The sequence below is a fragment of the Poecile atricapillus genome, chromosome 4 (genome assembly GCF_030490865.1).
Source record: "Poecile atricapillus isolate bPoeAtr1 chromosome 4, bPoeAtr1.hap1, whole genome shotgun sequence".
In the NCBI taxonomy this organism is placed as follows: domain Eukaryota; kingdom Metazoa; phylum Chordata; class Aves; order Passeriformes; family Paridae; genus Poecile; species Poecile atricapillus.
In genome coordinates this window covers 31,909,020-31,923,036 of record NC_081252.1, presented here as the reverse complement: position 1 = coordinate 31,923,036, position 14,017 = coordinate 31,909,020, and the positions used below count along the sequence as shown (strand labels likewise).

At 45.4% G+C, this 14,017-nt stretch overlaps 1 protein-coding gene across 10 annotated transcripts in view; it reads right to left on the bottom strand.

Annotated features, from left to right (window-relative positions):
- EPHA5 (EPH receptor A5) overlaps positions 1–13,214 on the bottom strand; it is a 210,898-nt gene extending 197,684 nt beyond the window's left edge. For all 10 annotated transcript variants that reach the window (XM_058837670.1, XM_058837668.1, XM_058837669.1 and 7 more), the window contains exon 1: positions 12,947–13,214. In XM_058837670.1, coding sequence (XP_058693653.1) covers positions 12,947–13,073 — 127 coding nt within the window. In that variant the 5' untranslated portion in view covers positions 13,074–13,214. The remainder of the gene's footprint in view (positions 1–12,946) is intronic.
- Between the last annotated feature and the right edge of the window lie 803 nt (positions 13,215–14,017).

Below are 14,017 nucleotides of genomic sequence, written 5' to 3'. Positions count from 1 at the left end.
ATATGTAATGCCCAGTCTTTCCCCTTATGAAGTCTTCAGGTAAAATGGTCATTAATTTCTCCTGCTTCAGCTGAAGCCAAGCACTGCCATCCAAGTGCTCCTGAATTACACTGCATTTTCTTGGGATAAAAAGAATGACCCTAGAATACTCTTCAAAATAAGACAGACCTAAAAAACACATCCCGTATTATAACTGTATACTATTTTAAAAAGCAAGAGACAGCAGTGAAGTTGCTAAAATGGCAGGTTTACTCAAATTCCTTCTATTACAATCACTGTAATTAAACTCTGCAGAACAGTATATTCCTGTCATTAAGTTGCAATGGATGCAAAACAAGTATTGATCTACATTGTACAACTTAATTAAAAGTTGTCCTGGAGATGCTACTAATGAATGTAATTAGATGCTGTGTTTGATGTCACAAGCTTCTTCATGACATCCTAATTAAGGAAAAAGCAGAAAAAGTGCTTTATTTGAACATCAGATCATATAAAGAACATGATACAACTAAATATTGTATTATCTTTCTATCAATGACAATTTTTAAATTGCTGTTATTAACTTCAAATTCAAAATAATTTTCTGCATATGAAAAGATAATACAGCCCATTCAACTCTAAGTCAAGTCAGTGGGAATCTTCCGACTAGTGAGTCAGCTAGCAGAGATGAATACTAAATCCCCAGCTAGAAAAGACTCAATTCTTCTCGTATCCTCTCACATCTGCATAGAGTAAATTAACAGGATGGAACACACCTTTTGACAGGCCCCATGCAGTAACTCAAAACTCAAGGAAGGCAAAAGTGACAAGTGACTTGGAGCTGTCCCTGGGCTGCTGTGGAGAGCAGAGGGGCTCCCAGCACAGCTCTGTAAGGCACAGCAGACACAGACTGCCCCACAGGCATCTGCTCAGGGCTGCTTCCACACTGTAGCATCAGAATCACTGCACTGCATCGATCTGCTCTGATGAATATATTTGGCCAGCAACCTAAACCACCTCCAAGGACAGAGATGTTTTGCTTTGAGAAGCCCCAAAATTCTCGTATAGGAACACAAATTATCGCTCGTTCTTTCGAGATAGAAGGTGTCTGCATATTCCCCACCAGCACCCTCCCCAGTCACTTCCATAGGACTGTCCTTTATTTGCATCATTTCCAGGCCACTAGCCCACCTCAAAACAGGGCCTCTGCATCCCCCACTCCAAGGGGGGTGTCTCCTCCAAGAGCCCAGGTGAGGAGCTCCCCATGGCAGCAGTGCATACTTTGGGGATGCTCTCTCAGGGAGCCTTCCTGTCCTGCACTGCCAGAGAGGTCACTGGAATGGACACTGCTCCCACTACACGAGCCCAGACAGGCTCAGCACCACCTCTCTTCCCACCACCTTCCAGCCTGGCAGGAACATTATTTTTGCTGAAATGGTTTTTATCAAAAAAAAATGCTGATTGGCCAGGCTGGAGAAGAATCAGTGAGCAAGCAGCAGGTGAAATAGACACCTGGACCAGAGGAAAACAGGAACAGAACCAGTTCCTCCCTATTCAACCTGTAATGACTGTCAGCATGTGTTTGGCTGTGGCTGCTTAATAACCAAGTAATCCAAACACTCAGCACACCAAAGGAGGTAATTCAGGAACACCTCCAGCTACGTGTGCAAGGCTTCCATACTTCAAAAGGTCTAGTGCCAGCTCTTGTGTAGCTGGTGACTCCTGGACTCACCCCAGCACTGCCTACTCCATGGGCATAACCCAGAGCTGTACTCAGGAGCACCTGGGATACTGCAGAGCTAACCCTGCCAAAAAGAAATCTCTTCAGAAATTACCAGCAACTCTGCTTGGCCCATAATCTTAAAAGGCTTCAAAATAACAGAACTCATTTATTCCCACTTCCTTTCGCCTCAGCACAAGCTAGTTTTATCTCAACAAAAAAGCAAGAAACCTCAGACCCCATAAGCACACACTTAGCACCTGTATCTTTGCCAGCAAACTTGGAAGACAATATATAATATTTTTTGCTCATCTCCACCATCAGTGCATCCATCCCACAAGCCCTAATTATTTCTAATGCTCAGTCAAGGGGAACACAAAACCACACAGATCTATATCATCATTAACTTCCATGCCTTCAGGGTAGGATAAATGATGATTAAGTCTAAAGTCATACCACAGCCCCCTTTTTTTTCTTTTTTTTCTAATACAGAATAATAGCCTGGGGAGTTTGCATACACTCTTGTTCTCAGACAGGCTGGTTGCTACAGGTGAGCAATCAAGTTAGAGTAAAAACAGACGTGATCTAAACCTTTGCCCTGAACTCTAGCCCGTGAATTAACAGTGGTTTTTCACATGAAAATTTCTGTCAGGGAGCCTGGATACTGCTTTACACTCAAATGTCCTTGTCATGGTCATACAACTGGCATTTAGCAGCTTAACCACGGCTGCACAGGGACCGTGGCTGGGAGGAAGCACATGAAATGCCAGGGCTGATGACATTCAACATTGACCTAAACCAACACTCCACAGCACAGCAGAGCTCCCCACCTGGCACAGCCACCTAAAACATGTGGCAGCAGTAGCTTGCCCCGGAGAAAGCAGGACAGGCCTGTTATGATGTAGCAGAAGCCACCAATTCATGGATCGTTTTGATCACACCACTGAAGTGAGATGGCTCCTCTGGCTCTGGGCTGGAGCAGGACCATCTGGAGCATCTTTTTTTCTACACTCCAATTGCAAGTGGGGAAAAAACTAACATGCTAAAAATCAAAAATGTCCCACTAACAGTCTAGAACACTGAGTATTTCCAATCCTACCAGCTACACATCCTCCTGCCATTTCAGTATCTAAATATCTTCCAGGAAATCCTTCATTGCTTACTCCAGGGCAAAGTCTCTGTAGGCATACAAAAAATGAACTCTTCAGAGTTGCTGTGGTCTTTGAGCTGATTTCCCATAAATCATACACTGGAATAATCCTGCTTTAAAGTAGCACCATTTGCAAGCTAAGGTTTACCATAAGGCATCCAGTATGTATAACCTAAGAATAGGCAGGATAGCAAAAGCTGATGGAATTTCTATCATGATAAAGCCATACAAATATCTTTTTTATTTTATTTTATTTCATTTCACTGAAACCTACCTGAAACAGGAGAGAAAGAAAATCCTCTTTGACCCTAAAAACCACTTTCCATCAGAAAACAAACAGGAGTAAAGAAGCCTTCCTTAAAGCCTGCATAAATATTTCAAAACATCACATGATTTCTAAAGTAGCACATTTCTAAACAACACAAATAAAAATGTTTTGTTTTTAACAACTGAAGGAAAATTCTTCTTTAATGAACTTGTTACAAATTGAACAGGTGATCTGAACATTATTTTTGGTGGGCTGAAGCTGAAGTCCATTATGAAAGAAGGTGCAGTCATGATCCTACATCCTCCTCCTGCAGCTCCTGGCCCTCTTTGCGCACACACTGCAGGGCGCGATGTAGCTCCAACCTTTTTGTGGGTGGTCAAGATATTCCCAGCTCTGCCCCAACACTCACAGCTCATGAGAACAGCTACATTTGAAGAACTTGTGAGAAACCTCTCACAGGAAGACTCTCTGACCATTAAGCATGAGGTGAAAGGCTCTGCTGGATGGGGTCAAGGGGCAAGACAAGATGTGACAGCAGCGCTTTGTGCTTCATCAGAGTGTCTCCTGAATAGCATCACGGACTTTCCACCACTTTTTCACACCTGTACTCCCCTCTACCCAAAGGAGGGGGAATAGCTGCCAACACATCATCATTAAGAGAGCTGGTTTCTCTCTACAATGCATACATCCCCATCCTTCCTCCAGTACTTGAAGGTGTCACAGCACTACCAAGACACACAGATAATAGAGGAATCTTCATCATCATCATCACCACAGTGAGTCAAAGCTTTCCTGCTTCATAAATCTTCACTGATTTTATTGCAGTTCATTCATTTTCCAACAGTTTTCCCTGCTGTGCCAAGTGTTTCTCTAGAAAGTATACATCCAAGGTACTCCAACAAGCGACAGTCAAAAATAACCCAAGAAAGCAACAACAAATGAAAAAAAATCAAACTCTCAAAATAAATCAAGATCATCAGGGAGTAGATGCCTTGAATTAATTAGCTACAGTGAGTAGGGACAAAACACAGAGGCAAAGAACCTCTGAAATATTTCCATCAGTGGAAACAAGCTACATCCGAGTGCAAGCTGTGGCAGAACCTATTATTTATAGCCCACTGGAGGAGGAAAGTATACACTACTTAATGAACTTGCAAACTAATATTAACTGCAGATTTATATTTTATTATGTTGGCTTCATTCTGATCCAAGTTATCATGATTCCCTTTTACAGCAAGAGCCAAAATGCTTGAATCTGCATCACAGATTCATAGGTTTTTAACACCAGATGGACAATTGCAATCACAATATCAACCAGAGAATTTAATCCAGTAATTTCTGCATTACATCTGTAATTTGCTTGAACACACTGTTTACAAGGGAATGATATTGCCCTTTGACAAAGTTCTTCAGGTTGGCTGCATTTTTTCCTCACAGGCACAGAACCAGCTGTAGCACCAGAGAGAGAGACTCAAAACTCACTTTGATAACCAGACCCACTAAAACAACCAGAAAACTGACGATTTTTTCCTTACAAAGATTTCCAGTCAAAACAAGAGGCCATCTTTGCTCTTCCTGCCACACATCACTTAAAGGAAGAAAGTGGCTGGAATAGCCTGACACCAGAGTGCCTGGAAACTTAAAAACTCCAGTAATGGTTTGCTTTTCTTTAATGGTCAACACTCCTATTCCCACCAAAATCACCATTAAACCGAAAAGGGTTTATTCACTGCGAAGAAAAGCCAGGACGCTTCCATCCTCACTCATAAAATTCACTGGAAACAACACTGTACCAACACAACAGCAGATTTCTATGCTGGCTGCAGCACCACTTTTTGGGTAACCATCTGGGCAAGTATCACTTTACGACTAAGAAAGAAAAAGCAGCTTCCACGGAATGCAACATGCAGCCAGCACCTGCAACCTGACAACCAGCCTGCATAGAGAAACAAAATACCAGTGCTGTCCTGCAGGCCAGCGTTTCCAACCACTGTCAAGGCATCTGCAAGCTATTGAAGTAGCTTCTTCAAGACCCTGCTTAAAGCTAGCACCTTATCAAGCACACACACAGTCAAACCCAATGTTAGCACCCCAACAGTTTCTCAGCACAACCAGAACACCTGCTAGAAGAGCTGAGGTAAAATCTCACCTTCTTCCCTAAATTAACAACCAAAAGCAATATGGTCTCTATGGTCTCTGTTCCTAAAAGGTGTCTGAAAAGACACGGAGATCAAATTCTATTATGTATATAACTAAACTGAAAAAAATTGGCACAGATACATCCAGGTGTGGCAAGGCTGTCAGCTTTCACCACCAGTGGACTTGCAAGACCTCACTGTCCACCACCAATAAAGCCTTCCTGTTGACAATAATGACTACTCTGCTGCCACTGAATTCATTCAAGTAGAAAATAAAAGGTGCTGACATAATGCTTAGCAAGCATTTGGGAGAAAAAAAAAATGTTTAAAATGATCTATTGGCTTTGCAAGTGGGTTGACAGTTTATCCCTTCTATTTCTGTTAAGGAAGAGGGTGGAGGTTGCTAGTGGGAACAGCACATTGTCAACACATTTTAGTAAGAAATTGCTTATGAGTATTAGTAAAGCAAGAGGCATAAGCCAAAATGACTGGCTTTTTTTTTTTTTTGAAATTATCTTACAAAAGCAAGTATGCAGATAATTTCCCTACATAGTTTCACTGTTTTGGGACACACAAAACAGCTTTAAGCGATACGAGTCCACTCAGAAGCACCAAGAAACGCTCTTTACTGATGCTGAATAAATAATTTTCTCTCAGGTGTTCCTCTATTCCCTCCAGGAATTACAAATTTCAGACTGGTTATTCTGATCTCTTTCTAAGGTGAAGTGATCCAGGTTAGAGAACCCAGTAGTTAACAACTTGGCAAAACACTTCACTACTGCCCCCTGCACCAAAATGACATGAAAGCCTGCAAGCCCACAGTTCTATTCTCTCTCCCACAGGTTCAATACCTGCCACACAATCACCTAAACCCAAGAGCTCTCAGCTCCTGAGGGTACTGTTTGTTCTCCATGCACATTCCCAAGGCACAGTTTGCTGAACTGATGCTCAGAAGCTTGCTAGCTGGAAGACAGGGAGCAGGAATCCCCTTCACCCTCAGGGATGCCAAATCAACTCACAGGGGTGTTCCCAGATCTGCTGTCACTGTGTATACTGTATCACCTTCTCCAGGAGGCATCACTCATCCCTCCAGCCAGTGAAAGGAACCTGAGCAGCTCTACTTGGTCAGAGTCCTCCTAACATACCTGCAGCACAACTCAAACAGCAGGGAAGAGGGAGAGATCAGGAGCGTGTTTTCCCACCAACACCACCCCCGGTGAAACAGCATGCACTGAAATGTTCCCATGGCAATTATTCTGGCCCAAAGCATCTTCAGCCCTCTCTGCAAGGCAGAAGCAGGAAGGCTGTGCTCATACACACAGCCCAGGGCAGGCTGCAGCTCCCAGCACCCCTGTGTGCAGCAGGCAATATGCTCTGCATCTCTGCAAACAGCCACCCACCCATCACCTACCACACCCAGCAGCAGTCAGGTGCTGTGAATCACAGTGCTCACATCTCCTCCCCACTGTCTGCTCTGGACCAGCTTCCTTGCAGGAGACAGGGATAATTGCTTTCCACCTCCAAGAGGATAAGCGCATTAAACCTTCGGAGAGGTTCAGATAACGCACTGACCAAAGCCACGGCAAATACCAAAACTGAGACTCTAAGAGATATAATAGGTCAAAGAGACAACTCAAAGGGTAACAAATCCCTAGAGAGAACTAAGCTACTGAAGGCCAGCGCTCAGGTTTGCCAATACAGCTGGCTGTGAAAGCAACTGGGGCAGCAAATGCTTTCACCTGTCACCTCAATGTCCAGCTAGTCACAGAGCAGAGTGAGGGACAGGCACAACGTGAACACAAACGACAATCCAGCTCTCCGTTCTGCCTGTGCCAAAAAACAGGCACATCTTAAGAATAAAATGTATTTTCAAAGGGGGAAAAAAAGAATTCTCCATAAGCTTTTTAAATACACAGCAATTTTTCTAGCAGAGATCAAAGCAAACCAGTTTAGTGAAGTTAAAAAAAAAAAAAAATTTGCTCATTCCAATGCAATAATTAACACGGTATTTCTGCAACATTCTCTGAGTACAGAAAAAGACCTTGTTCAAGTCTGTCCTGGTTGAAATGAGGCCTCATCTCCCAATAGCACTTATGCTCACTGAGAAAGATACACTTGTGACAGATTTCAATTCTGTGTTTACATGTTTTACTATAAGAACAACATTCTGTTTTAAACCTTTTTAATGGACAGTAATAGGTTGAATATCAACTGAAGAGCTGAGTGAATACTCTTTCCTCCATAGCAGCAAGCACTTAACTAAGAAATTCAGTGCTTCTACAAAGTGACCAATCTCTGTGCATTTGGGGTTTCTCTCATTTCACTCTTATTCCATATACAGATTTCAATTTATTCATAAAGAAGTGAGAATATTTTTTTAAATTGCAAAAATAGTTTGTTTTCTTTATTTTGGGGCAGAGCTTAATTTCCCTGACATCCCTGAGCAATATTTAAAGCTCATCTCTACTCAAGTATATGCATACTTTCACACTTAGAGGAATGGACCACTAGAAATGTAGCTCCAAGTTAGAAAGTCTGGGGGAATCTAACAGACAGATGTCTTCTCAAGGCCCTAAAGCCAACAGGGTGCAACTCTACCACTAAGCTGAGCTAATTCAGCTGGACTTTCCCAAGTCAAGGGTTCTGAGCTGGCTCAGCACATGCTGGACACCAGGATTCCTGCAGAAGTAGCATGGAAATCCTTGGAACAATAAAGCAGAAAACCAGCAAGAACAGAGTGCAGGGTATCACATCATAAGCTGTCCCACCTTTCCAACTTCTGACAGATTTTATGAAATCCTGCTCTTACCTCACCACTCATGCCTCCCTAAAGCCTGTTGCAAAAAGCTTTTTCTAGTGCAAAGAATAGACATTTCACCATGGGCAAGATTTTGTTTTCTTATTTAGCAGAAAGAGAACAGCAGACATGGAACTGAACTGTATACTGGAGCTAAGAAGTGAGGCAATGGTGGGAGAGTTAACAGTGCAGAGGGAAGAACCTGTCACACAAGGCCACTAACTTCCCTTCCTTCCATGGTAGCTGCCAGTTAAGCCCTCTGTATACTGATGTGCAAACAGCTGCTTTATACATCAAATTATAGAATCAACATTTACCACGTTATAAGCAGTCAGTTACTGTTTGAGACAGTTTGCCTGCTTTCTACTATTTATCACAATTTTTAAGATAAGCTTCTAAAGGAAACAGGTACTATCTTGGAGTCAATCTTTGCTATTGTTTATTTCCCTTTTTTAAGACGTGTCATTAGGCAGCAATGCTTTTAGTCATGTACTTAAAAGTGCTGAGTTTCAAATGTTGTTTTACTGTCAAAAGGATAGTAGTTCCATTTTAAAGCCATGACTGAGTCATTCTAAACCTCTTGAAAAGCCATAAATCACACATCAGACAGATCCCAAAAAGACCATTAGACATGAGCTCTCCTTCCTCATACCAGTAATTCCACTGCAGTAAATTTAAAAGTTAATGGGACTACTCCAGTGAGTAAAATAAACTTGAGCTCAGAGTAAAATAAACTCAGAGCCTCATGGCACTGAGGCTATGCTCTGCTCTCATGGAAAGCACACAGGGAACCATTCCAACACACCAAATACAGAACTGATAACGCCTTAAAGCCTCCTTAAGGCACTGTGAGCACACTGAAATGTGTCCAGACTTACCTGTTCTGCATTCACAAGGCGTATGCATGCTACCAGCACTCAACACCTACAGAATTACACAAAACACTACAGTTGTGTGAATGCATGACATACTAAGCCAAGCTACTAAGTGTAACCTAATAAGCAGAATGTTCTGAGAGTGTGTATTTTTATCTGAAGCATTAGACTAATTTGAATTCATTGAAATGAAAATTAAAACTATTTTCCCACCTGCTTTTACTACGCACAAAAAAAAAAACTTCCTGAAAAACACTCAATTCACTAATTAAAGATAAACATTGTGATATTATAGATAAATATGCATTTATCCACTGTGCCATGACACAGAAATTATATACCACTACGAGACAACACATACACACACAAGTCAACACACTGAGAACAGGTAGGCTCATTTCAGGCTCTGGCATGAATAATTTTCAAATTACATCCTTCTTTTATTTTTGCCAGCACCAGACCCACCCCTTTAATTGTACTCATTTATTCATTCACTCAAATAAAAAACGATACATTGAGATAAAGCAAGCTTCAAAAAACCCTGAAAGAATTAAGAGGGAAAGGACTAAAGCAGGAGTTCATAAAAGATAATAATATCCTTCTAGTCTTAAAACAGATACAACACACTCCAAAGATCCATTTTGTCTTTCTCACCTTTATCTATTTAAGCCAATGTCATTCTTTCAAACTGCATTTCTTTTGATTTGCTTAACAGTACACTTCACTGTTAAGCACTGCCTCATCAGCACTTCTGCTGAAAAGCCCTAAAATGAAATATACTTTGTATTTAATTACAATTATGCAAATATCTTGTGGAATTACTTTGTTACAAGCAATCAGATATAACGCATTCCATTATTTTAATAATTTGCCCACATGACACTTTTTAAGGTCATGTAAGTGATGATCAAATGTGATCTGCAACCCTCTTCAAATCCACAGGCGATGTGTAACAAATCATATAGTTTAGGGTGAAGGGGAGAGTCTTCAACCAAATCAGTCATTCATTGTGTTTCACATAAATAATTTACACAAGCCACTTCCCAAACCCTAGTACTTACAACAGAAAGATTTAAAACACATGCATTTTTAAACCAAACGCAGTGCAGGAAGCCCAGTCACATATTGCAGGGCTGCCTCTTGGACCTTATTATCATAGGGAATGCATTTTAAAGCAATAATGCACTTCTGGAATACCAGCACTTCACAGAATTGTGTGATACTTTCAGGGTGCTCCTTGGAATATCTTCATCAGGACTAATTTCTGGATTTTTTTAACATTTCTCAAAGCAAAAAGCAAGTATTTGGTTTTTACAATGAACTCTGCTAAAGAGTTAAAAATAATGACTAAACACCACTTGAAAATGTATGAAATAGTATTGAGTCTTCATCTTTCACTACATGTTTTGCTTTTAACATATAAACTGAGGAGAGGTGATTAAAATAAAAATCTGGTTTATTTCGCTATTATAGGAAAGGCTGGAGAAAAACTAATTCACTTTTCCCAATGTATATCCTTCAATCCATTTTTTGAGATATCTCTGAAGGTGACCAGATTTGTGACAGAGGTTGGGCACTCAATACTTCTCCATAAAATTGGCAGGAGCTTCTGAAACTCAGCTGCCCATGCAAAAAGCTACTTCTATTATAAGGATCTAAACCAAGGAATTTACTTTCCCCCCTCCCTAAATCATAACCTAAATTTTTAAAGCATTTCCCCCTGAGTTCCCTCCACTAAAGGGTAAAATAGAACATCACATACTGTGAATTGTTAACTGCATGTATTTTATCTCATTAAGTCCTTGGGAGTTACAGTAAGATTTAGAAAAACGTGATGCAGGGGTAAAGAAAAAAAAAAAAAATATTCAGAGAATTTGTCATCATCTATGCAACTACTTATGTGCCTACACAGCACAGGGCACTGGCTAGTTGTTTAACCATGCCGAGTAGGATGAGTGATAATAAATGGAAAATAAACCCAGAAAGCCCAATACCACCAACTTTTGAAAACATTATTCACCGGTCTAAGATGGCTACCTCCATCTCAGCAAAAGTAAAGTTCCCAAGCAGCCAAAGAACTAACCCCAGGGGAGAAGCTCTCTCATCAGAGCCCAGAAGCAGCCAAACGGACTTTTCAGACTCAAAGTGGTGACCAGTGTCACCTCGCACGCAGCCAGGCAGGTGGGCTGCAGCGCCCCAGGTTCCTCAGGCTCCTCGCACTGCAGGGTGAGCCATCCCCAGGCACGGAGCTGCTCCGTAGCTATTGCCAAAGGAGACACGCTGCGAGAAGCACTTGTCAAGTAAAGCTTGTTTACAAATAAATCTCGTCGCTGCGAAGGACAGCACTTATTGAATAAAGTTCAGGTCCACAATCAGACCCCTCCTAGCAGCAGCCTTTTAGCTTTGCATTTACTGAAGAGATGGAAATTAGATGAGCAGCAGTCAGAAAAGTAGCAGCAGAGACACCGTGAAGCAAGCGCTCACGCTGCTCATCATTACTGTAATATTCCCCTGCAACCTCCCTGTAAAGATGCCACTAAACCCATTTGCTAGGCAGCTTCATTAATCCTTTCTAGTAGTTTCCTATCATGCAAAAGTCCTATTCGGCAGCTGCCTGTTCACGCAGAGCCACCACTGTGCTCGGAAAACGGTCCCATTGACTCAGTCGGTAATATCCAGCTTTTCCGAGAACTGGCAAGGATGACTGAGACGGGGCTCGGAGCATCTGTTGGTCTCTCAGCACGGTATCATGGCAGACTGGCTCACACAGGACAGCACGCTTCCTACAAGGAGGGTGAGTAAACAGGGAAAGCCCTTCTAAATCAGCAATGCCATCTCAACAGCATTGCTCCCAGGGGTGAAATCATCCGAAATTGCATGGGGGCAGAAGGATTGGGCCCACTGTTATCTAACCAAGGCAAAGCCAAACCATTTCAATCATCTCCCAAACCAATGCACTTCCTGAACATTTGATATCTTTGCACACAGAGGAACAGTATCTCCCCCTTCCTCTGCACTTTTTTTTTTTTTTAAGAAAACTGCGATTCACATTATTCTCGCTCCCAAAAATAAATTACAGCTAGCTGGTTACCTCAGGCCACATCTTTGAAATTCTGGTACGGTTTTCCTTTACCAACCCCTGCATACCTCCTCCTCCTCCTTCTAAAGGAGTTTCACAAATAATTACGGTGCATCACGCCAGCCTGCTTCGAGCCGCTGGCATCCCCTGCAGATGCTGAACTTCTCCACCCATTGCTTTCACATTACAGCCTGCCCGCGGATCCAAAAATATTAGGAAGCCCCAAGCAGTGCCCACACCACGCACGGAGAAAAAAAAAAATCCCAGTCCGATTTTAAAGACTGGAAGCATCCTTCTAGACAAGAAGCCCGGACGCGTTTTTGGCCATTGGCCTCACAGAGATCAGAGGTACAGAAAAATCCGTCCCCAGCGGCCGCGCTCCGCTGCGGGTTACGCACCGCCACCGCCGCGGCTCCCTCTCCTTTTATACGTGTATTTTAAGCCACGAAGTGAGCGCACTGCGGCCAGCGCTTGCAGGGCTCCCCGCCGGGAGCCTGCCCTGCCCCGCCGAGCGCGGGCCCCGCCGGAGCCCCTGCCCCGTGCGAACTCGCCCGTCCCGCTCCGGCCGCCGCCCCGCACCGCGCACCTGTGCGGCCCGGGGCAAGCGGCGAGCGGCAGCGCCGCGCACACATCCATCCCCCGCAGAAAGGGAACACACCCGCCGCCAAACGCGCCCGTGCCCAGGCATCTGTGCACACCCACCCGTGCCAGCCTGCCCGCGCCCACCGCCGCCTCTCTTCGCCGGGAGCCCCCTGCCCCATCGGCGGTGCCACCCGCATCCCCGCCGCGGCATCCGCCTTTCCCGCGGGCAGAGCCCGTCTCCGCTTCCCCCGCGATGTCCCGAAATCGAATCCGCCGAGCCTGAAGCCGCGCACCGCCGGGCAGCCGCCCTCCCGGGTGGGCGCTGCCCCGACGGTCCGGCCGCCCCGTCCCCGCTCACCCTCGCTGCCGGGGCTGGCCCGCAGGCTCCGGAGCGCGGCGCACAGCAGCAGCGGCAGGAGGCACGTCCGAGCGGGAGCCGGCGCCCCGGCGCGGCCGGCCCAGCCGCCGCTGCCCCGCGGCCCCATCCCGCCGCCGCTCAGCGCATGGGGCGGCGGCTCCCCCCCAGCGCTGCCCGCTCGGGTCGGCTCAGGACGGGACGGGGCGGGCTGGCAGCGCGGAGGGACTCGCTCCCCTCCGCTCCCGTCCAGCCGCCGCCGCGACTGGGGAGGCAGGGGGCGGGGATGGGGAGGTGGCCCCGCGCCGCCGCGGAGACGCCCCCGACGGGGCGGGCCCGCCGCCGCTGCCGGCACCGTGTGCGGGGGACGGCGCCCCGCGCCTCCCGGAGCCCCGGGGAGCGGCGAGCACCGCACCGGGAGTGCCCGCCCGGAGGGGAGCCCCTCGCAGCCCCGCGGTGCCCGTGCGAGGGAGCGGGCGGCAGCGCCGTCCCTGCCAGGCGCCCCTCCAGCCCGCTCCGGGGGCACGGGGAGCGCCAGATCTCCCCGCTGCAGCCGCGGGTCACGGTGCCAAAACCTACACACGCACACCCCGGCCCAGAGCAGGGGAAGCGGAGATGTCACAAGGCTGGCAAGCCTGAGAGGAAGGCTCACCCTTGGCCAGGTAAGCAAAAATGCCACAAACTCCGTAATGGAGCCGATAGAAAGGCGAGTTTCAGGTGTATTTTACCTCAAGCCACCACCAGAGCACAGCTCTGAATCCATCACAGCTAGTCTTAGAGAATCACAGAATATGCTGAATTGGAAAAGACCCGCAAGGATAATCAAGTCCAACTCCTAGCCCTGCACAGGACCGTTCCCAAGAATCACACTATGTGCCCGCGAGTATTGTTCAAACATTTCTACACTGAGATGTTTTTACCTCTCAGAACCCTGGTTATCACCCAGGCCATCTCCCTAAAAAATATAATCCCCGAAAGAATCCTAGGAGGTTTATTCTCTCACACTGGTTCCTCGCTTGAGGGAACCTCTTCCAGATGAGCCAATAAAGACCAAAGCCAGCCTTGCGGGTGCAT